This window comes from Myodes glareolus, chromosome 4 (assembly GCF_982192425.1).
Source record: "Myodes glareolus chromosome 4, mMyoGla1.1, whole genome shotgun sequence".
Classification (NCBI taxonomy): domain Eukaryota; kingdom Metazoa; phylum Chordata; class Mammalia; order Rodentia; family Cricetidae; genus Myodes; species Myodes glareolus.
In genome coordinates this window covers 115,265,181-115,290,751 of record NC_142029.1, presented here as the reverse complement: position 1 = coordinate 115,290,751, position 25,571 = coordinate 115,265,181, and the positions used below count along the sequence as shown (strand labels likewise).

The 25,571-nt window shown below is 39.9% G+C and overlaps 1 protein-coding gene across 1 annotated transcript in view; it reads right to left on the bottom strand.

Moving 5' to 3' along the window:
- The window catches only part of Cntn5 (contactin 5), a 1,188,481-nt gene that overhangs the window by 320,314 nt on the left and 842,596 nt on the right, over positions 1 to 25,571 (bottom strand). The window contains exon 8 of the mRNA XM_087905876.1: positions 19,850 to 20,053. Within this exon, the coding sequence (XP_087762002.1) occupies positions 19,850 to 20,053 (204 nt within the window). The remainder of the gene's footprint in view (positions 1 to 19,849; positions 20,054 to 25,571) is intronic.

Sequence of the window (25,571 nt, the reverse complement as noted above, 5' to 3'; positions counted from 1 at the left end):
GTTTGTGAAGTAAATGCATTATTTAATCATCCCATTTTGTATACAATCATGTTCTTCTTCAAACCCTGCTTTTATGGGAAAAGTCATTGTTCAAGCCCTTTTGTGATACCTACAGACCCACTGACAATTCTCCAGCTGGGATCCCAGTTGTAAACTAGGCTGGAAGGTGACCTTTATCCTCCTTTCTGCCGTCCATTCAAAGCTCCTCTCAGTTGTTCTGCAACCTGTCTTCTGTATTTCCTGTACCCACCACACTCTCATTCCTTAGGGCTTCCACTCTTGATGCAGACCGAAGCTTCCTCTAGCTCTTTCCTGTCACCCCTTCAGCCTTCCCTTCTAGCTAATGTCTATTTCTATGTGACATTTGCTGACCTTCAGAAAACTCTCTATCAGGGACCCCACAGGCAACACACATGGCTAGGGCTCAAAGTGAACAATGGCAGCCAAAGAAGGGAACATTTACTCAACAAAGAGGAGACTGGATATCCACCCCAAGTAACATTTAAAACATCTTACCTCCTGATGTCTATATCCCAGTACAAAAGTACAGACATGAACAGAAGAGACCTCTAGGAACCTAAGATTAGATGGTTCTCAACCTTTTTAATGCTGTGACCCTTTAATATAGTGTGACTCCAACCATAAAATTATTTTCTTTGTTATTTTATAACTATAATTTGGCTACTGTTATGAATAACAATGTAAATATATGATATTCAGGATATCTGATATTTGACTCCTGTGAAAGGGTTGTTCCACCCTCAAAAGGGTGATGAGAGCCACTGCTTTATTGCAATAGGCCTGCACAAGCATTTGACTTTATGAGGTGCCGGAAGGACTTACATAAATATGGCAGTAACACAACAGAATGGATGTTAACAAGAAGTCTTGTTTCGGTTACAAAGGGTCCTTCCTTCTTTAGAAGCTAACCTATTTGGCATTTCTGCGTGGTTGTGCTTCTCAAGTCTCAAACTGGTCCCCAGGAAATTTTTCTCCACTTTCTGAGCTAGTTTTGCAACCTTGCCCTCCTGTATTTGATTATTTTTTTTATCATGTGAGCTATGCCATTCAGCTTTTGAAATCAGACTGACATTTTATCTACTCATCTGGAAGACCAATTTCATTCTCTTCTTTGTTTTCACAGCAAGCAGATCAAACAATTATTTTATTGCCTATCTTGTTTCATGTTAATGATGTTTACTTGACTATTTCCTTGATTTCTTTGTGTTTAATTTTCTTTGTACCTGAAATGCTTGAATATAGATTCTCTTCTGGTTATATATCACTTCATGTACCCTTGTGTAGAACACAGTCTCCAACTGAATACTTAATTTCATTTTTTAATTAAAATTTTGGTCTTTGATTATTTGTTCTGAGAAGCATTTTCTTCATTTTGAGAGTGTTTCTAGTGCTTGTAAGGGGTATCTTTCTTTTTCCTCCCAAGAACATAACATAGTTGTAGCCTTCACTGCCTTTGTCTCGGTTGCTGTTGTAATTGACATCTGCTCTTTGCTGCCTTCTCTTCCAAACCCATTCTATACTATGAGCCCATATTAATCTCTGGAGTTCTATTTTCATCATTTATTTTCCTTTTTGAAAAAGTCAGTGATTCTCATGGGTTTATTGATGGAATTAAAGTTTGTTATTTTGTCATTTAAAGTTTTAAAGATTTTTTTGTGAAGTGAAACTTTCAACTTTAGTTTTCATTCGAACATTGTAAGTCCATTTGATTTGGCTACTTTATCATTCTGGTCATCTTTGCTCATTTACGTTTTTTTTTTTTTATATTGGCATGCTAACATACCTACTCAAATACTGTTAGTAAGGTGGGCCTAATAACTCCACTTCTCTCTAGACTATTTTCAATAACCCATCCCACAGGCTGTGTCAGAATCTATAACTTACATGGTTTCTTCTCTACTTTGTCATTCATTGTTTAATGTTTACCATTTTATGCATTGTTTCTAAAATGACACATAATCCATGAAGGACTTAGGCCACATTTTAAATTTAGTAGATTATGTTCATGAAGTCCTCTTGTGAACCAAATAATTAGAGTTTCTTACTAAAAATAAAACTAGTCTCCTATGCTGAGTTCCTTAAGTCATTAGAGGAATTAGCATTGCTTAAGGCTGAAAGATTCCATGAACCTTCTAGGATTTTCCCCCAGCAATCAGAGTCCTACAAATTTAAATATATTTGGAAGAGATTTTTGAATTGACCAGTTCTAAATTCTGTGTAGATATGGTCTGATGGATATGACAGAGGTATAATATTATAAAAATAGATTAGCTCATTAATATGTCATATTTTTGTTTAGTTTTTTTTATCACCAAATATACTTTTCTGAGGTGTTGGCACAGACACACAGAAATTTTGTCTTAATCTCATGCTGAGGAGTTAATCTCATTGCACTATGGTTTTCACCTAGCTTCCTGTAAACAGAGACTGTTCTTTAGTTTCCCGACTACTCAGACATAAATAATCACACAGAACTTATATTAATTGCAATATTGCTTGGTCAAGAGCTTAGGCTTCTTCTTTACTAACTCTTCCATCTTAAATTAACTCATTTCTATTAATCTGTGTATTTGTATGAGGATATGGCCTACCAGTAGTTTCATGGGGCATCTGACTGCTTCAACAGCTACATGGCATCTCCTTGACTCCACCTACACTCTTTATATATTTTCCAGCCTGGTTGTATTCTGCTATAGGCTGATACAGCTTTATTCATTAATCAATGAAAGCAACACATACACAGAAGGACCTCCCACATTATCTTCCATTCCACAAAGCATCTACTATTGACTTGGCAAAATATACCCATTGAACTAAATCAATCATCTTCCTCAGTACCCATTGACATACTCATTAGGTAGTACTGAGCCAAAACATGAGCAAAAATAATTTGGCCATGAAAAGATAATTATCAAATGTAACCACAATAAGAAACAATAATAACTAGGACCTGATACTTATTAGACTTTAAAATACACGCATTCAGGGGACCAGTAATGTAATACCATCAACACAATGCTTGCATTGCAAACATGAGAAACTGAGGTTGAGTGAAAGAACTCACATAAAATGGTAGACTCATTGGTCTGTGCTTGTATCCCAGTGACAGGAAAGCAAAGTCAGATAGATCCTTGGTGCTGACCAGGTAGCCTAGCCTATCTGGTGGGTTTCAGTTCAATGAGGGAGTGAGTCTCAAAAATAGGAGAACAGAGCCTAAGGATCAATGCACGAGGCTATTGTCTGGCCACACACGTGCCTTTCACCCCTAAACACACACACACACACACACACACACACACACACACACACACGTATGTACGTGCATTTCTTTTATGTAGAAAAGAGTTTGTCTAATACACTGACAATAGAGAGAATAATGAGGGGTGGGGAGTGAGTCACAAAGATGGGAGCAATGGGTCAAAAAGCAATGGAAAAGGGAAGATGGACCTGTGTTCTCCTTTGTACATTGTCCTGGCTCTGTTAGCTATCAAGATGGTTTCAGAAGCACCTCATGTTCTGTGTGGTATCTGTTGTAAGTATTTACTGCCTGTATACTTTTGCTCTAAATATTCAATTAATGGTTTTTAAAAAGCTTTTGGACTTATCTGTTGTTTACTTAAGTTCCTCACTGCCCTACCCCAGCCTGGCAAATCTGTTGGCTTTATAGGCTTATGTGGGCTTAGTAAAATCAAGGTTTAAGAATGTAAGCAATTTGATGACAAATTCAAATTTAATCTAGAGAGTATTACTTCTTCAGTTTTTTCAAATTGTTGGTATTTGGATGTCTGAATGAGTTTTGAAGGTTGTATGCCACATTTTTCTTATTTGTGAGTTAGTTCTTTTTTGAGACTTCTGAAGACAGAGAATTAAATTAACATCTGCAATGATAATTACAAGCCTACGTGACATTTGAGGTTAGGCACCAGTCTTTGCGGCATAATCAAGGGTGACACAAGAATTGAAACAGCACTGGTTCCCTGTGCAGAGTTGTTTCATGATAAATCTTTGGATACCAGTTCTATCCCCCAACGACCCCTGGAACAGTCCTTATTCTCATTTTGTCTTTGAGGAAATGAACTCAAGGAAGTAGAAAATTTTGTTGAAGAAAGTAAGTGATTATTAAAGGCTTGAGTTAGACAGAATTCCAGTGTCTTTGACCTTTCACAGATGTGGAATAGCCTCAAACAAATATGGGTGGGAGGAGGATTTTGTTTTTGTTTTTGTTTTGCAGATTCCATTTTTCCCCACCTACTTTTGTCCAAGAGGCCTTTGCATGTGCTTTTACCTCCTCTTAGAACGCAGCTCTAAATATCCCTTTGTCTTCCTTTCATTCTCCCTATAAACACCATCCCATTTGTGCAAACTTTCCTAATAGCCCAAGAGAGTTCAGATCCTATCTCTGCATCTCAGAACATAGGATTGTTGGTTTTGCCTTTCTTTCTCAGGACTATCATTTCATTTGCTTTGTACCAGAGCACAAGCTAACGTTGACAGTTTGCTGGTATGCTATTGTTAATGTCTCAGATTGAAATAAAAGATAATGGATAGTGCGCTTTTTGTAATTATAATTATTCTAAGTTTAATATCAATTTCAATCAAATATAGTTGCAAGAAACAAAAATCCTCAGGTTTAAAAGAACGTAAAACATGGCTACCAGTGACCCAGAGGTGGGAGAACAGCCAGTGGAGGCTTTCTCTCAGTGCATGCGACACCCATCATTGTGTGGTCCCCCCTGGGCTCTCTCTTCTGAGTATCTTCACACTTCTGCACACTTCGTATATCAACCGAGTTCCTTTTCTCTCAGAGAGTGTTTCAGTCAGGGTTAAAACCATGACATAAACTAAACATCAGCACACTGAAGTGAAAATTATCTAACTCTAATTCTCTTGACAGAATCTCTCTGGTAAAAACAAAATGCTCATTCTCTGCAATGACTATTTACTTGGTGGGCTTTTAGCTTGAGTGGTGCATTATGTCTCGGAGAGGAAAGGATTTGTGGACACTCTTGCCTGAAGGCCCATTTCTGAGTTTATCATCTGGAAATTATTCTCACTATTTTTTCCTTGCTAGTTTTCTTGCTTTAACTCTAAATTTGAGATTATCTGAAAGCTTCTTAAGATTATGCCTTTCATTCGAACCAAGCTCTAATGAGAAAGGCCTGAGGCAGTTTCCCTCACTGGTGTGAGGGAAGGCAGTGTTCACGAAGCAGGTGCCGCTTGTGCATCTGTACAATTCATCTGTACAATCCACACTGCAGGCCTGACAGCACTGTGGCGGCGGCTACAAAATATCTCTTCATACCAACATTTGTTATTTATTAATCCAGCAATTTACGAAAATAGTCATTACCAATCAGTATATCCTTCACTTTCTTTTTCTTTCCTAGTTAATTTTTGAGTATTACATTTTACAAGCAAGCCTCCATCTGAAGAAAAAAGCATGTCATGATATTAAGCAGACCTTACTAATTATAAAGGAAATTACACTCTGTATTCTCTTGATAGATATTCTGACAGATAATGAACACACTGAGGAGCAGGCAACCTTATGTTCTCTAAAGATGAACACAGTCACTCCCAAAGATCAGTATAACCCATTTTCCTTATGTGGGTTACTTCTTACACTTTGCCTAGTCTCACAAGTTTCATGGATTCATGTTTTCTTGCTAAATTTAGAAGAATAGATGCTGTAGAATATATTCCAAGAAAATTAGTAAGAAGCACATACTGACAAGTATGCCTTGCATATCTCATGCCAGGTGGACCAGAGAGGGGCTGGCTCATTGGGTAAAATGCTTGCTGCCAAAGGATGCAAATGAAAATAAGAACGAAAAAGGAAAGAAAAGACTTAACTGCTTCTAGGTATGGCGGAGAATACTATAGATATGTGGGAAAGTATACTAACAAAGAGGCAGAGACATCCGGGAGGTCCAGAGTGAACATGACCAAGATGAGCTGGGCTATGTGGGGAGAGGAGGATGGGATAGGAGAGGGAAGAGAGGAGAACCAGGGGCATCAGCCAGGAGGCCAAAAGTACAAGAGGGTCAGAGTAATTAAAATGTCTGGATTATATAGGGAAGACCCTCTTGGGGACTGGCAGTCAAGCTCCTGGGCTGGAGAGCTCAAGGTAGAGGGAGGGTATGTTGCAAGCCATTCCCTGTAGGGATTTAGGGACTGAGGGATGTTGGGAGAACCTGGCAGCCAGGCAAGTTTTGATATGTTTAATAGGAACCTCAGCTGTTTGTCCTGGGTTTGAAACTTAACAGTATGAAGACCCAAGTTCAGCACCACGTGTTCGTAATGTCAGAACCATGCAGGACAAGGGGCACTGGAGGATCCTGAGATCTTGCTATCTAGTTGGTCCAACAAGGAGCTTTAGAGGGAGATCATACCTCAACAAAGAAATAAGGTGGAGAGTGATAGAGACACTCAATCTTTGACCTATACATCTTTAACCATGAATGTCTGCATCTGTAATACTCATACATCTACACACCACCACATACACACAAAATATCAAAAAATAAAGAAAAATTGGGTCTTGGTGAATAATATAGAATTGTCTGACTCCCCAGTGTGATACTAACCTCAGTCAGGGAAAAGGATGGAATGGATGAAGCAGGAACCTTGAGACACAGTGTTTGTCGCAGATCTGTCACTAATTTTCCCTTGCAGGGATAGGCCTGCTACTTTTTGCCAGCTAACCAGTAAAGTCAAACAGAAAAGTACACTCTGGAGTGAGTGAGACAAGAAGAGGTAAGAAAAAGAATTGCAGCATCTATAAGAATTGTGTACATTTGTATCTCTCTCTCTCTCTCTCTCTCTCTCTCTCTCTCTCTCTCTCTCTGTGTGTGTGTGTGTGTTTGTGTATACATTCACAATGCTATTTGATTGGGGTACATTTGTGTATGTGTGTCTGTGTGTGGGAGGAAAGTGGGAAGGGAGTGTGTCTGTCTGTACCTCCACAGTGATATTGTGGTTGGGGAAATGTAAAATGCTCATCTTAAACTATGCAGACCAGCACTTGGTCTCAGAACCTGCACAGAGTGCCTGTGTGGTAGCACATGGCTGTTGTCCACGTCTGTGGAAGAGTCAGGAAGCTGTCTAGGGCTGCTAGGCAGCTGGCCTAGCTGAGTTGGTCCTGTCCAGGTTTCAGTGTGAGACATCTAGATAAAGATCTCAACTCAAATATCTGGGAGAACTTCTTCCGAAGATCAGAACCGGAAGATGGCTTCTGGCTCCACACACACAGCATGGACTCTCTGCTTCCACATACAACAGAAGGTATGTGGAAGTTTCAGTATCAGAAGGATTTAGTCAGCTTCCTGCCTTCCAGTAACCTCACCGATTTCTGTCTACATCGGTAAATGACAAAGGCTTTGAGACAGAAAGATAAATCAATGGATTTTAAAATAAATTGAATAATGACAGAATATACAGACTGATCTCAATTACCTCCCAGAATGTGTATTTTAAAAAATACAACACTCATTTTAATAAGTGAGTTGCAAAATATTTTTAAAGAAAATTAGTCTTTTTGTTTTATGGTAAACATATAGACTATCTCACTATGGTAATCTGTAAAGCAAACTTTCTTAAATATTACAGATTGTTTTTTTCTTTTTCTTTTTTTGGAAGAACATCCAGAAATCTCAATCTCCTAGAGCTGATTTTTAACACAAAATATAATTTCCAGTGTTCTTGCAGAACACAGAACACCTTAAATCATCTTAAATCACCACTCCCGCATAAATTACTCATTTATCAGCAAATTAACTGAGACAAATTCTGAGGAAAAACACTGCCGGAAAGGATGCTAAGTGCTTCATACGGTGTCTGAGGTTATTGTAAACACCTCACTGAATGTTCCGAAAAGATTCAGGCACAGGTTAGAACAGACAAGAAAACTCAAAAGTGGAAAAGCAGCCACTTATTCCTAGCAAACAAAGATTGTGCAAACAAAGCAGAAGAAAGGCTTCCCTCTGCAGTGGCTCGGCTCTGAGGACAGCAGCCACAGCAGAAAATCAGCCTGCATTTCAGCTAGGGTCTAAAGGTGCTCCAAATTCCTGAACTAAATTTGAAAATGATTCAAAGGGTCAGCTAATCGTGGTAAGTGTTAGCACACCAAAGTGCATGCTGACCTCTAGGTTCACTTAGTACCCGTGTCTCTTAGTACCTTTGCATTTCTCAGGCCAGCCACTGGGACGCTAAACTTCCCTGCCCCTAACCTCCCTTTTGCCAGCCTCTGATTCCTATGTAAACCTGCCATTGGCCCTTATGCTCTCTTGGTTCTCCACCCACTTATTTGGTTCTTGGCTCTCTCTTGATCCCTCTCTTGTCCCTCTCTCTTCCTTCCTCTCTTGCTCCCCCATCTGTCTCTTCTCATGGACTGGTCCAGTCTGCAGGTCATGCTCCCCCATCTGTCTCCTCTCATGGACTGGTCCAGTCTGAAGGTCATGCTCCCCCATCTGTCTCCTCTCTTGGACTGGTCCAGTCTGCAGGTCATGCTCCCCTCCCCCATCTCTCTCCTCTCTTGAACTGGTCCAGTCTGCAGGTCATGCTCCCCCATCTGTCTCTTCTCATGGACTGGTCCAGTCTGCAGGTCATACTCCCCCATCTGTCTCCTCTCTTGGATTGGTCCAGTCTGCTGTTCTTGTTAAGTGTGCTAAATTCTTCCCTTGCTCTGGGTTCTTCCAAATGTCTCTAACTGTACTCTCCCTTCTATCTGCAATAAAAATATTTTCCTCAACCATACCTAGGAGTGGTCAGATCCTGATTTAATTCACAAAAGCAATGAACCAATTGTACAAGTATCATAACCATGGGACAATGACTCTAAAGGCACAGTTTCTGAGATAAAGAAAACACCAGCGGTCATCGTTTAACCTGACTGAACGAAACCTTTCCCTGTGATGTGCATTTCAAACACCTGTTGTCACTAGAGATGACCTTGTTGTGTATGTGTGTGTACGGGTTGTGTGACCCTGCTGTGTGTGTAGGGGGGGTGGCAAAAGTGAACCAGCCCTGAGGACACGAGATCAGGAAAGCTGCCCTGCCTACCCACGTATCTCCCATATTCCCCCTACAGCAGCCAGGAGAGAGAGCCCTGTACTTCTTACCTGGACAAAACAGTAGAGATGGTCCTAGTGAAGTGAGTAGAGGGGACCTGGATCTGAGGACCAGAGGGCAGAACTTGCCCCACACCTTGCTGTAAGCTGCATTGGGCAAGCTAGCCCAGGCAGTGCTGGAGAGCTCACCGGAGTAGCAACCACAAAGGAAAGACAGCAGGCTGACTTGCCCATCTACAACCCAGACCCAGCACCAGGGCTATGAGTTGGCGCCCCCAACATCTACCGAATCTAGGAATTGTTGGAGCGTACAAAAGGGGTGAACCTACAGATCCAAAACAGCAGGATCTCAAGAGGATCTCAACAACAGGATATCCAAGAGGATCCTCAGTGAGAGCCCTTTACTGGTGGTGTAGCAGAAACCAGAGGTCTCAAACCAGAATGATGACTCATGCAACACTTGCTAGTAAAAATGAATGGAGCAAAGAGTAACTGTGTGACTAACTGAACCACACTTCAGCTGCCATGACGATTTCATCTTTGTGTGTGTGTGTGTGTGTGTGTGTGTGTGTGTGTGTGCGTGCGTGTGTATGTGCATGTTCTTTTGTTTGTTTAGTTTTTCTTTTAAGTTTGGTTTGATTTGGCGGGAGGTTGCAAGGGCAGAGGTCAGATGCGAGAGAAGAGGAAGATGAGTGGGGTCAGAATGCGGGATGTGAAATCCACAAAGAGTTAATAAAAGTTAAATTAAAAAAAATTCCACAGTCTCCTTTAAAGAGTTATAAAATTCATCTACAGGTTTACAGGATTCATCACGTCTGAACTACTACCTACTTTGTCTTGGGTTTGAGACTTAACCTATCCGACTCTAAATTTATCCCTCTGAACAAGGGGTTAATATTTATTTTCTGTTGGTTAATGAACAACAAACCAAGTCATCGAGTGAAAACATGTATAGCCAACAAGTTTATTTTTCAGGACAAGCATTTTGTCAACAAGGAAATTACACACAGAATTGGCTAATTACATAATTCATGAATCACCTCCATTAATTCAAGGCTGGGGACAGAAGAGGAATGGAGACATGAAATCAGTATGATCTGGAGATGCGGCATGCTGAGAAAAGGCTCTCAGGCAGCCAGAATAGCATCTGGGCATTGTCAGAGTTTCTCTGTGTGGTTCAAATCATTTCCCAAAGTGATTTAGGACTTGAAATGTAAATATAACACAAGTGTCCCTAAGAGGGGAAGAAGGTTTGAGAGGATAAGAAGATGAAATTTTGTTTGGTAGTGGACAGGCAGTTGTGGCAAAGTCTCTCTGACTTCCAAAGTGTTACAGAGGAGACAAACACTCTCCCCTCCTCCTCTCTCCTCCTCCACTCCTACTCCCTTCTTCTTCTCACCATTCATTTTTTAAATTTTTTTCTTCTGTTCCATGAATATCAAATGTCCTTCACTAAACCCATATTCTTCCCCTATTCTTTACTAAGAACCCTTATTATAAAGAGCGGCAAGGGAGCTGGGAACGATCCAAAGAGAACTTTCCTGTCTGGATACTCATGCTGTAGCCTGGAAAGCTAACGATACTGAAGTTCTATTTCAGTCTCCGCAGGAACACATGAACTCACTGGTCTTTTATTAATATTTTATTTATTCTGTTACTGTGTCTCTCAAAACTATATCGTCCTGATATGAAGCAAATTAAATGAAAATATCAGGAAGTCGCTGGACAGTTTCTGAATGAAATAGCATTTGTTCGTGCAGATATTCTTGGCAATCAGTCACTCAGCAAGTCAATTTTTCTTGAACAATCTTAAAGGTAATTTAAACTTCTATCCATGGAGAAAAGAATTTTTATCATGAAAATCAATATGTATCATCTTATTAACTCTCAGCATGTCCCAGAAACTTTGATGAATTACTTATTAAGTGCTTACAAGTAAGATAAATTTATCAAATATATATGTAGCTTAGGTTTTTTCCCCCTGGTTTTCTATATAAAACCAATCATTGTAATTCAAAAAATAAATTTCCATTCAATGTGAATCTTTTATAATGGTTATAATAATATATATATAATAAATATATACATAAAGTTTTCAAAGATTCTCTCTCTCTCTCTCTCTCTCTCTCTCTCTCTCTCTCTCTCCCTCCTCTCTCTCTCCTCTCTCTCTACTATAAGCTGGCCTAGAACTTACAACATAATCCATGCTGTCCATGTGCTCATGGTGGCCATTCTGCCTCAGCTTCTTGAGTGCTGAGATTACATGTGTGAGTGGAAACACCAGGCTTTAGAACATCCTTAGCCCTGAACGCAGATTGCAAAGGAGCCATGTGATGATACCTGGTGAATTTGCCAGGTAGGTTTGCTTACTTGCTTTTCTGCATTCAGTTTTCTTGAGAGACAGTAACTCCCATGTCCACTGCACCCTTTCTTCCTATTTAATGCCCTGCTATCTGGCACTCAGTGTTTTCTCAAAACTAGCCCAAAACCTCTTAACCAGAAGTGTCAGCATTTTCTCAGCTTCCTGAATCCTTGGACTTGCAACAGGTTACATTTAAAGCAGAAAATATTTCTTGACTGGTCAGGCAGATGTTCCCCTAAATAGTTGCATATGTACCTTTCACAGTCTCTTCTAATTGTCCTTCTAAGTCAATCTTTCTACTCCTCATCTGACTGTGTCTGTTGCTTAGAATCTTCTAATGTCTTCATAACACATGTGCAAGGTTCTCTTAGCTGTGTGAGGCCCATGTTTGTAAATTTATTCCCATCTTCCCATTCTTTCTACTACATATATCACCATATCACCCCATACCCTGATCAGTGGGCTTCATATTATCCCTACCAAAACTCATTCTCAAAAACATGAAATCATGCCACATTAAGTAAAGCATACAAGAAAAACCACAGACAGGATATAGGAAAGAAGCTATCTACTCCTTTTGACCAACCCAATAAGAAGGTGAATTCACAAGAATGGCATTACACCTGAGGTCTAAAATTGTGTGTGGTGGTCCCTTTTGGTTTAGGCAGAGCAGAAGGCCATTCTCTTTCTGAGATGCCAGCTAAGATGATCAGCTGGTTGCTCCTTCTCACCCTCTCTGAGATAGCAGGTTTTCACCCCAGCCTCTGACTCCCGAGTTTTATTGATAAATAGAAAGTTAGAGGTTTAGTTAAAACTACATTTGGCAGAAGCCACAGTAGGTGGATACAACAGTATATAAAAGTCTCCCTGGGCTGAGAAGTGCGTCAATGATTGTGGAGCAGACATTACTGGCTGAAAAAGCAGTAGATTCAGGTGCAGTTGCTGTGTTCACATAAGAACAACACCACATCCCTAAATCCCATAGCTAGAGGAGGCTGTGAGAAGTGGCCTTAGGAAGTGGGAAGGTCTTAAAGAGGAGGACTCTGTTTGGATGGGGAATGAGGAGTCTAGTCTTATACATTATAGATTTGGGGAAGAAATGTATAGCTTTTCTGTACTTCTCAAAGAATCAAACTAATAGTCACAACTCAATAATCTGCTCTATCCCTTGAAATATATGTGATATTTTATATTAATATAACAGCAATGTTCTTAGTTAATATTTACTCAAATGCTTTTATCTCTTTATATTAACATTTTTTAAGATTAGAAAAGTGAAGTGTGTGTGTGTGTGTGTGTGTGTGTGCCTGTGTGTACTTATGTGTGTGACTGTGTGCACTTGTGTGAGTGTTTGTGTATGGGTATGTACACTGAATGGTTGGTGCCTGAGGAGGCCAGAAGTGGGACTGAGATCTTGTATTGAGTTATAAGTTGTGAGGCTCCCCATGAGAGTGCAGACAACTCAATGTGGGTCAATTTGAAGAAGAGTACCTGTTCTTAATCAATAACCTATCACTCTAGCCCCATTTGGTGGTTTTGTACAACACAGCCTTTTATGTAGTAAGTATGTAGATTAGAACCACAGCTTGAAACAAGACTTCCTACTTGGAGTAGGAATTCATGTGAGAAAAGACAATGTGCAATATTGCCATGGAGGACAAACACACTACACCCTGGAAGAAAGTAGCCAGTGCTGGGAATGGGAGGAGGTAGATGTGTTTCAGGGTGAGTGACAGATGGTAGAATGAGAACTAGGCAGAGAGAAATGTTGTAATTAGTATGTAAGACTTTTCTATGCTATGTATGAACAAACATTTGAGTCATTACTCTCGAATCCACTATTGAAAATCTGATCACTCCAAGTTTTGAATAGTTAGATTTGCTTGTGTGTGTTCAGTTTAGTGATGAGTGAGATAGTCTTCATCAGGGTTTAGTGATAAGGCAGAGAGAGGTGGTGTGTGCCAGCAGTGAAGGCACACATCCTCTGGTTCCATACAAGGGCAGCTGATACGTTCTTCTGCTCTAGTTTTCCTTAGTGTCTAATGTAATATCTGACCCTAATAGGTTCTCTGTCTACACTTATGAGCACCAGGAATGCCCTGGGCATGAGGTCTGCCCTGACAATTGATTCAGAGACTCACAACTCGATAATGTACAGAGCATGAGAGACATTGGAGCACTTGGCATTAAATGAAATGTCTCCATAAAATCCCCTCAGGGCTCAGGAAATGCTGTGGACGAGGAGACAGAAAGACTGTAAGAGTCAGAAGTCTTGGAGGACACCAGAAAGCAGTGTCTTCAACATACACCAAGACAGAAGCACATATGACCTCACAAAGTCTCTGACAGTGTACACAAGGCTTGCATAGGTCAATCCAAATGCGTTTCCACCTTTAACCAAGAAGCTATTTGCAATTGTTACTCAAGGGTCAAGGGAAAAATCGGTTTTCTCCAATGGAGTGTCACTGGGGATATCTGAGTTTTAAATTAAGATCCTTTCTATGGATAAATGTACAAGATCTCAGAATGATAAGATTGATCAACACTCATTGTTTTCTATACTGCCTATGCCTGTTGTGTACAGGCTCATGTTATTTTGGGCAGGCTTTTTGTACTCTAACAAATGTCACCATAAATAGGACATCACAGCTTTGATACGTTTCCTGAGTTTGTAGCTTCCAGGCAATCCAGAAGGGCAGAGGTGTCCACTGCCTGTAGTCACCTTAAGGAAATGGAGAGAGAAACACAGCGGTGCGTTCCCCAGAACTACCATTCTGGGAAGTCATTAGAACTCTTTGCGACAATACTGTGGGGTTCATCTTTTATGGTTCTGGTTATATGGGGCCAGTTTTGGATTTTCTGTAGTAGTACTGATTCTCTATAATGCAATAGCACTTTTCTTTATTTTATCCTGCACCACCACCCTTCTCTTACTCCTGCCCACTGAGAATTAGTTCAGATACAAGACCAACAATTAAATATCATTTCAAAGCTTGCTTTAGAAGAAACTTAAGCAATCCTAAAGTATTTTCTAACAAACAGATTAAATAAAATTTTACCTGCACTTGAAAAAAAAACTTTTACCTATTCATGCATCCTTTAGTATTTTTAGAAAACTTTTTTTCAGGGAAGTATAAAATTTCAATATTCTTAAAATGACTTTTATAGCTAACTCTATGGTCACAGTAGATTAAATATAATCTTCATATTCAATCCCCCACAGAGGTGTTTGCCAAGCTTGCAAAAATAGAAAATATACACATTACCTCTGCATCAAAATGTTTAAATGTCTGCCTTTCCTCTGCACTGAGAGAACAGAGCACACTGGGAATTTTAGCTGACAGTAGCATTAGCAATGGATTCGTCCATGATCTTCTATTCTTTTTTCAGTGGATGTATTTAGTGTTTGACAACCGTGAGGGCAACCATTCAGGACCATATCCTTTTTGTGAAAATGTCTTTCAGTTATCAAATAGTAAAGAACCATCAAATAGTGACAGAGTCCTTGAATTAAAATAATTTCTTATAATAATTTGCATCCATTTTTGTATATTCTTTTGCTATTAATCTTGCAGTCTCTGATACCTTCTGCTAGTTTTAATCATGATTGCTAACTTAGAACTTTATTTAAAACTCACTGTGTTTTAGGAGCTTAAAAGTTGGTATAGACTCCACTGCTTATTCACTGGTAGAATTGGTTGCCCAGTGAGTCACCAGTCAGTGAGGAGTTTGGATGGTGAAGCTCTGCTCTGAGTGAAGGTCAAGATCTCACACAGAAAACACATAAATATTAGAAGAGAAGGTTGCTTAGTACGGGCTCATCATTCATGTGGGAGCATTTAGTTCCACTTACACAAACCCCTTGTGTATATATAGATAAAGGGAAAAGATTCTGGAGTTCTTCTGCAAAACTATTCAATAAATGCATCTTCAACTCCCTTCTTTAGTTCCATTAAAAATACATAGATATGTATATATATATATATATGTGTGTGTGTGTAGTAATTATATATATGTATGTGTGTAGTAATTATACATATACATAATATATGTACATGTGTATAGTAATTATACATGTATATGTATGTGTATAGGTGTGTAGTAGTTATATATGTATGTATGTATAGTTATTATACACTCAGCTTAGAGTAACAACTTGAGTCATTTGGAGTTTCCTGTTGCATCACTGAAGAATCTGAGTACATTAACTGAAGGAAGGATAAATAAAAGAATCTGAAATTTCATTTTGTTTAATTTTTTATCATAATTGTTTGTTATTTTAAAAAGATTTATGTTTATAGTATATGTATGGTTGTTATGACTGCATGTTTATCTGTACACCACATGCTTGCAGGGCCCACAGAGTCCAGAAGAGGGCATCAGATCCCATGGAACTTGAGTTACAGGTTATTAACTGCCTTGTGGGTGCTGGGAACTGACTCCTGATCCTCTACGAGAGCAACAGACTTCATTTTTTGTTTATTTTTTAAAAAATATTTATTCTATTTTTTTAAAAAAAGATTTTAAATTATTTTAATTTTGTTGATTTGGGAATTTCACATCATGAAATTTCAATTGCAAATATAATTTCAATTACAAAGCAAAAAAACAACAAAAATAAACAAGTTAACAAACAAAACCAAACCCCCACCCCCCGAAAAAACCCATTTCGCTCCTTCATCCTTGCCTCTCCACCACCTCTTCATTCACCTTAGTGGCTTTGGGAGCTATGGTGTGTCATGCAGTACACTCTTTGGTCCAAACAGCTCTCCTTGTTCATTGTGTAATGTGTTCTTGGTCAGGTTCAAGGCATCTGACCTCAGGCATACCATCAACAGTGGACCCAACAGAAACTCCCAGGACACCTCATCATTGCCCAAGTCATGTAGACCATGATCATGGCTCCACAGGACCAGTTCCTTCATGCATTCCAGCAGGTCACAGATGGGACAGATGCTGGGGTATGCCAACTCATAGTCCTGGATTTGTACCTGGGTGGCACCTGAGTTGATCAGTCCCAGTTACTGAGACCACTCCCCTAAGGTGAAGAGCAGGGACAGCTCTCCTCTGCCAGGATCATCTGGGTCCATTATCCCAGGGCTGGCTAGGGACAGGGTCAGCACTCCGGTAAGGGGGGTGACTCTCCCCATGTCAGTGAGCGGCAGGGCCAAGTCAGTGAGGTCCTTGTACTTCAATTCATGGTTAAACACTTGGATCACATGGTCCCCTGTGGTAACATGAGCAAAAGACATCTACACAGACCCCAGCTGCATCGGGATCAAGGGCCTAGACAGAGCTAGCAGCAGCAGCTTGGGTCCAGATGTCACCATGGCCCCGGTGACAGTGTATGTATCATATCAGCATGGGTCCAGCAGTGGTGTGGTTTCCAGACTCCAACATGGTCCCAGATGGCTGTAGAGACCCTGAGCAGTCGAATGACCCCTGATGTCAACAGGAACCACAGGCCTCAACACAGACCCTGACTGTGGATCCAGGCATGTCCAGCCTGGACAACACCAAGGCCACAAGGTCGGCAAGACTCTAGCTACTGCACCTGCCTCTGATCCCAACATGGTCATAGGTGACGACCATGAAGCTGGACAGCCTTGTAGCCTTTGGCAGGAACACGGGTCATGGACATCAACGTAGACCCTTGCTGTGGTAGTATCACCAACCCAGACATGGTCCTCAGATGTCTCTCAGACCCAGATGTCATTATGACCCCTGCTGCCTGTGCAGGCCTTTAGGAGTGGTGTCGCCCTAGCTTCAAGGAGGCCCTCAGACAGGTGGTAGCCCAATCCTCATGATCTGCCCAGTGGTACCAGGAGCCTTGGCTATCAGCACAGATCCTGGCTGCAGTAGGGCCAGAGACTCAGACATGACTCTTAACTGCAGCCTGTGTCTGCATAATACAATGGCCCCAGGTTGCAGTACAGACCGTGCAGATGTGTAGGGGGTGGTGGCATGACTCTTGGGCACAAATACGGCCTCCACTACCAGCCCACATTCTGGGCATCTGCAAGACTTCAGTGGTTACAGGACTGACAACGACACAGGCCCCGATTGCATTACGACCCCAACATGGCCCTAGTTGGGCACCTTGGATATCAACATAAATCCTGGCTGTGGTAGGGCCACAGACCCAGACATGGCCCTTAACTGCAGTTCAAGCCAGGTGGCCATCATCGCCCTGGGTGGTAGCCCAGGCCACTTGGACCAGGATGACCTCTATGGAGGCATGGCCCTCAGACACCAATGCAGATCACAGCTGCAGGCAGGGCCATGGACCCAGACATGCACTTGGCAACAGCCCAGGACTGGACATCACCATGGCCCCAGGTGGGAAGCAGGACTACCATCTCAGTTGGTTCCTTGCCACCTTCACCTCCGTGGATCTCCCTTTCTCCACAGAACATGAACCGTTCTGCCTCTCTCTTCCATACCCTTCCATACACTTGCCCACCATAAAGTCACCCAACGACCTGTGGCCACAAGGGAGGCCTTTAGCTTCTTTCCTCAGCCCAGGGAAAACTACCCTGGTCAGCATATGTGAGTCCATCTAGTCACTAAAGATATATTTTTCAAGTTTTATGTTATGTTAGTGAGAGTGCCCGCTTTTTTATACGTGTTCCACTTGTGTATCTACTATCCCTCCAGGACCAAAGGGGACACTGAATTGATTGGAAATAGTGTTATAGGTAGTCATGAGCTGCCTGGTGCTAGTTCTGGGCACAGAGCCTGTGTCCTCTGCTACAGAGAGCCTGTGTCCTCTGCTACAGAGAGCATCAAGTACTCTCCAGCCCTGATACACCGATACACTCACATTGCTACTGCTGACTTCAGCATCTCTCTCTCTCTCTCTCTCTCTATCTCTCTTTCTCTCTCTCTCTCTCTCTGTGTGTGTGTGTGTGTGTGTGTGTGCACATGCGTGTGCATGTTACTCCCTTAGGCATCTGTTGGGCATGTGGTTTTCATCTCCTTCTGTGGTCCCTTTCATTTTATTCTACACTCTAGTCTTTTACTTCATCTTTAATTTCTTACCTTGCATCCTTCCCAGATTTTCCTACCCAGAAAGAGAAGGTGGGGCTGAACCTGGCCTTGAATTTTGAAACTTCAAAGCCCACCCTCAGTTACATATTTCCTCCAACAAGGCCAACACCTCCTAAACTTTGTAATCCTTCTAAATGGTTTTGCTCCCTGGTGATCAAGTATTCAAATATATAATCCTATGGGGATCATTATCATTCAAATCATCAAAAGAGTATATATATTTTTAAGAAACAATTTTAAAAGCTGGCTGTGGTTGTACAAACTGACAGCACTTGGGGGGACGGGAGCAAGAGGACAACAGTTTACAGCTAGCCTCAGCTAAGCAAGACTGTCTCATGGGGAAAAAGCATATAAAAGAACTATGAAAGTGTTGAAGTATAGTTTTTTAATACTTCAAAATCAGTCAGAATTCTCATTCTCAAGTTCACTTCTTAATAATGTCTTCATAGGTAATTTGTGTTGCACAGCAGAGCAATCTGCATGCCATATATCACCTATAATAGAGCACTTGACTGTGTTAATGCAATGCCTAACTGTAAATGTCTATAAATACAAATGAGGTGTTTCAATGTGAAGAGCCTGTGGATAGATGGCGATTCCTATAATTATAGCATCATTACACCTGCCTGCACTGCACCAAATAGTTAAAGTTACAACTGTTCCTATTATTGGAAAAGTAATAACAATTATAATTGTACAATAAAATATTAAAAGCTTAAGACTGAATTTGAAGACAGATGAACTACAAATGAAATGAAAACTGAAGCCATAAAACTCATACAGTAAATACACATATGCTCCATACAGACACTAAGGAATAAGCAAAGAACTGTGGAGCTTGTGTGCCTCTCCTTTCCAGATGCTCACGTTCTAAGTTTTGAGTACTATTATAAGTATTCATAATCTATGAATCATCACTGTGTGTGTGTGTGTGTGTATGTTTTCCTCAATTACTCTCTACCTACTTTTTGAGGCAATCTTCGCTGCACTTGACTCTCTGATTCAGCTTGGCTGACTAGCATGCTTCAGAGATCCACTTGTCTCTACTTCTCCATGCTTGCCTTATAGGCATGCTATGTCAGAGTGCATACACAGGTACTTGGGATTTGAACCCAGGTCCTGAAGAGTCTGAAGAGTGCAAACATTTTACCCACTGAGCCATCTTCCCATCACTCATCTCAACATTTTTATTCCGAGGCATGCATAAACCCACATTAAAGGGATGAAATTATAAATAAGGTAGTTCTATTTTAGTTTATTTGCATTGAGGACAATTTCTTAGAAAATTAGGAATCTTTGGATTTACGTATGAAATGTTGACCATTTAAATCCATGCCAGGTAACTCACCATCATTCCGCAGAGTGAGTGGTGTCGGAGGACTGAGCACTCGCGCATTCGTCACGGAATTTTTGACCAGACAAATATAGCTGCCAACATCTGATGTTTGCACTTTCGATATATAAAGGTTGCCTGTCTCTTGGGATATGAACCGCCGACTGTCCTCCGCCACAAAGGAGGGGAACTCGTTAAAGACCCAGCTGTAGATGATCTCTGAAAACACACAGAATTCAGTTGTTGAATAATACAGATCACTAACAGACAAAGCTCAAACTACAAGGGCTTTATTAGACATTCTTTGGATCCAAGCCCACACACATTTGATCCACAAATAATCTAATATTTTATATTAAAAACATGATTCTGGTTTATGCCTGTGGAAAATCACACAATCCTCAGAGATATTGTGAATTTCCTCATTTTACCTTTAATTGTGAAGTTCATTAAACACATGCTTAATAATCAGCATTGTGGTAACACAGAAGGTGAAAATTTAAGAGCTAATTTATTGTTCTTCTACCCTAACTTCATGGGTTGATGTAGCAAATGGGTTATCAAAACCTATGAAGGAGTTTAAAGAGACGGCAGAATAGAACACAATGGAAAATAAAGGAGATTTTTGTATACTCAATCCTGCGGATGCATACAGATTTCTTTATCTAGGAGGCAGATGGAATTTTGTTATTACCAGTTTGTTCATCAAATATTGGTTGTGGATTACCTTAGACCAGAAATCATACCAATGAGAAAAGGAAAGGTCACAATTTCATGGACCAATCCATCTGAAAGGGAGACGCAAGATTAAAAGGATGACAGAGTTAAAGTTAATGAATGGGAAGAAAAATGACAGTGGAAGAAAGAAGAGAACCAAAGCAGCCTCACTGAGCTGGAGAGTGGTCGTGCTGAAGGAGAGCTGGGGAATCAGACAGAATCTCCAACTCCAGAGTGAAGAATGGGAAAATGGGGCAAATTAATGATGAGGAGCAGGAAGGCTAAAGTGACAATGACAGGATGCTGGTTTAGTTGTAAGTAGTCACAAAAGACATTGCCTTTGAGTGACAGTCGCAATGACAATCGTGAGGAGTCATAGACTCTTGATTATGCAGAGAACATGGCAGAAGAATGCAGGGACAGACACACTCAGCAGGCAAGAACACCTGTTCTTGCAGTGACCCAAGTAAGCTCCTAGTGCACACATTGAGTGGCTCATAACTGCCTGTAACTCAGGCATCTGACACTTCTCTGGCCTCATCTGGACACCTACATTCACAAGCATGTGCACACATATACACACACACACAGAGACCACACATAACTAAACATACATTAAAAATAAAAATATTATAGAAGGACTAAGAAAAAGATCAATAATGATAAGCAAGAAAAGACAAATATTAAGGATTTAGCTTTAAGTAACTGAGAAGTGTAGGAGAGAACATACATTTCCGTCTCCAGATGGGACAATGATAAAATCAATGTTCTTTGGAGATGAGGACACAGTGAAATTGGGGCCTTAACCATGACTCCTCAAGCTCATATAATGTCAGCTACACAACTTGGACTCAGGAAGAAAGCTTTATAAATTTGAGACAGGGCCATTGAAATCTCAGCTGGCTTCAAACTCACCTAGGTTATAACTGGAGGAACAGATCCTACAGCCTTCGTTTTGCATTACTTGTTCTACAAGGCGAGCTAATTAAGCTTTTAACATAACCAACTAGTTATTATAATCTACCTTTGGAATTAAGAAGATTCCCTTTATATTGTCTTTTGCTGTTTCCCTCTCAATCACCCTCTGCTCCCTCTTTATCCTACCATGGATTGTTAAATGTCAGTCCCCATCTTTTCTTCTACCTTCTTCAAAATGGGGAACCTTGAGTCAACATTTCCAGATGCTCAAGCAAATTTTAAAATACTGGGGGAGACATAGTCCTAACCAGACATCACTAATGACTAAATGAAAGCCCCAACATTGGAATTTAATTATATCTATTCGAGTTATTGGCCAAAGGGACCCTTTAGAACACCCCCACTAACCCAGGCTGTCGCCAAGGCTATTATGTGCTCTCCATAAACTGACAGAAAGCCCTACTGCAGAAGATAATACCTAGAGAAGTCACTGAACACAGAGAAGACAAGCTGGTGCCTACCCAGAGCCTTTACCCCCACTTTCTAGTGTTAATGTACTGGAAGGTACTCTGTAAATTACAGAGGAGAAAATTAAATACACACCAACCCAGCTACAAAATTCATGATGTAAAATGGTAATCTGCCTTCATGATATGCTAGCACAATAGTCTCATAAAGTTGTTGAAGTTACCAACCCTTATCCTACTGGGAATAAAGTTAATGCCGTGAGATGGAACTCATGCCTGACACCATTCTGGTGGCCACGAACCAGAGATTATATAGAACATGATCTAGCAGAAAAACATGAATGTATTGTTGTGCTTAAGGAATGTTTGAATAAAAGGACTCCTCATGCATTCTGCTGTAGTAAATGGAAACAAATACTAAGATCCACAGCTAGAAAATGCACAGAAAGTGAGAGATCTTGAAACACTCATCCGCAAACAGACTGTCTCCATCAATTGCCTCCCATCAGGACTCAGGGAACTCTGTAGAAGAGGAAGCAGAAATATTATAAGAGCCAAGGGGGATGGAGAACACATAAGGCCTTATGGACGGAAAAGGGATGACACATAGATGAACACACAGAGACTGTGGCAACACGCACAGGACCACATAGGTGTGACCCAGATGGAGTCTCAGTTTGTAAAGGGAAAATAAAATGAATACAAGCCTCTGTCCCTAATGTAGAACCCAACTGATTATGTTTACAAAGGAATACTTAGTTTTCTATACAAAGCAGACATAAGGGAAGGCTCCACTTCCAACAGCAGATGATCAATACAAGGCAAACTCAACAACTTACTGGGATCATTGAAGGGCTATTAAACCTTACAGATCTTTTGCTTATATATTATAGTTTTATTGATTTATTTTTAATCAGTTTTTTGTGAGTGCTAATGTGTGTTAATCTTGACCTATTCTGGTTTCTTTGTTTTTATTTTATGCAATTATCATTATTTCCATTATTAATTACTTAGATTCTTGAATGTGTTTTAATAAGACAGAGAAAGAAAGGATATAGATTTGGATAGGTGACAAAGTGGGGTGGATCTGGGAGCCACTCCATAGTCAGAATACATTGAATGAAAACATCTTTATTTTCAACTAAAAAAAAGGAAACCATTAGAACTAGGCAAGTGGACTTACAATGATTAAGCCCATGCATAAATTATAAGTTATATGCACATCGTTCTAATGAAACACTAAGTGCAAGGACTTCCCCCTTCTGAAGATGCGGCTCCTCTAATTAATAACCCAGTACAAATTTAATTTGTTATCCACACATAATTCACAGAAATTTAGTATTTTAATCATATATATTCCACAAGATTTTACTGAAGTTTCTCAAATTTTTGCTTACTATTTGAGATCTAAAGATGCAGAGACTAATGCGCAATTAACAACGGTCACTAAAAGAATCACTATTTCTTACAATGATCGAAATTTTTTGAGTCAATGGTTTGCAAAGTATTTTGAGTGGAAGGCACTTGTACATAAAATTGGCACTTTTAACATCTCACAACTAAACGGGAATTTGGGGGCTCAAAAATGCTGATTTATTACTACAGCTTTCTTTTTCACAGAACCAAGCAGTTCACAGTGCCAACAGGGACAGAGAGGAGAGCACTGCAGAAGAGCACGGGGACACCCTGAAACTGGGCTAGACTTCTGGCTGGCGCCCAAAATGGAAACATTGAGCGGAGTCAAACGTCTTTTAGATCCCTGTTTACTTTCTCCATTAAGGCTTTTTATTATCTATTAACATTTACTTAAAGTCTTTTCGAATTTTACTTTCACAATAAAGAACAATACAGCTAATTTAAGGAGATATTATAGTCTGGGACATAAAATAATTCAGGGATACCAGAAAATGTCTTATGGCTTTAGCCTTTACTTTGTGCTTCTCTGTTGTGTAATAACTGTGCCTGACTTTTTTAAAGAACCAAATATGTATTGATTTATTAAATAATAATATTTAACTATCGTGTTTCATTTCAGAATATATGGAGACTAACTGCTTAGCCATGATTTTCCCATTTCCAAAGTTGTCTTTTCAGACAATATTGAATCTCTCTCCTGTATATGTAGTACTATGTGTTAGAATGAATTTTCTTATAGATCCAGGCTTTTTGGTTTTCTTTTGGAGACTTTTTGTCTGTTTATTTTGAACTCAAAAGCTGTTTTAGTCCATTAGGAGTTTAACCCATCATTGCCTGATGGATGTGCTTTATCTCAACTCCTTCTTCCTAGCTAAAACAAATATTTATCCTTAATGCTGATACACTCAGGTTTCTAGGCTTTAAAATAGATTTCCATGATATGAAGATACACAGACACACACAGATACACACAGACCACACATATCACAACATTCTCTCTTTCTCTCTCTCTCTCTGTCACACACACACACACACACACACACACACACACACACACACACAAGATCTAGGAGAAATATCTCAGCATAATAAAGATATTTATACAGAAGTCTCAAGTTAATATTGTATTGAAAATCCAAAGAGTCTCTCTTCCTAAAGTCTTAAAGAAGAGAATGTTTCGAGAACTGCTGCTCCTGAGAGATCCCACGGTCCCAGAACTCTTTCAGATCTCCAAGCCATTCAATTTGTGAGAAGTAAAATTTTGTTTATATATGGATAGTGTTATCTTTTATTCAGAAACCTTCTCTCAAATTTCACCCAAACACTATTCGTATAAATTAATTCATCTTTGCAATGTACCAGTTGCAAATTATTTGAAATACAATCTAAGAGTTCAGAAGTGAAACATTTAGGGATAAGTATATACTATTTAGTAAAGCATCCGGGCTTTGACAATTATGACATTGATGAAAAAGAATGATTGAGATGCTAAGAAATGACAGTGCATTCCACATTTATGGATTGGAAGTATGCACACTGATAAAACATCAGTATTGTCCAAAGTGATTTAAAGTCAGTACAGAGTAACAATGACACCCATCAAAGATCTAAAGCAGCATTTACAAAGTTTATATGATGATAAAATCCCCCTGTGTAGCAGAAGCATTCTTGAATCAAAAGAACCTAATGATCTGCTGTGACTTGATTTTAAAATGCAAGACAAATACATACTTAAAAAATGATCTTGACATTAGCACATATACTGATGAATGGGACAGAACAGAGTCTATACATAAATGAACACATTTAGAACCCATATATAACGAAAGTTCTAGGACAGGAACTGAGATAAAAGCAACCTTTTCAGTAAATGATGCTGGGAATGTTGTGTATTCATACACAGGACACTTAAAATAAACCCTGCCTGTCACCTGTCATAAAAAAAAATGAGTCTTGAGTTAACTGAAGCTTTAGCTGAATCTAGGATGCTGCACTGAAGCACGAGTGATAAGCCTTGGAAGCTGGTGTGGACCTTTTGTTTGTCTGTTCTGAGATTATTCTGCAAAGGTCAGGAAATAAAAGCAAAGGTTAGACACAGACTTGAAAATGTCTATGCAGAGAAACATGCAATAAAGAGAACTAATGCACTGTTTATAAAGAAAATATTTGCAAGCTATACATCCAATAAGGAATTTATACATAAAAATTTTAAAAGAAAA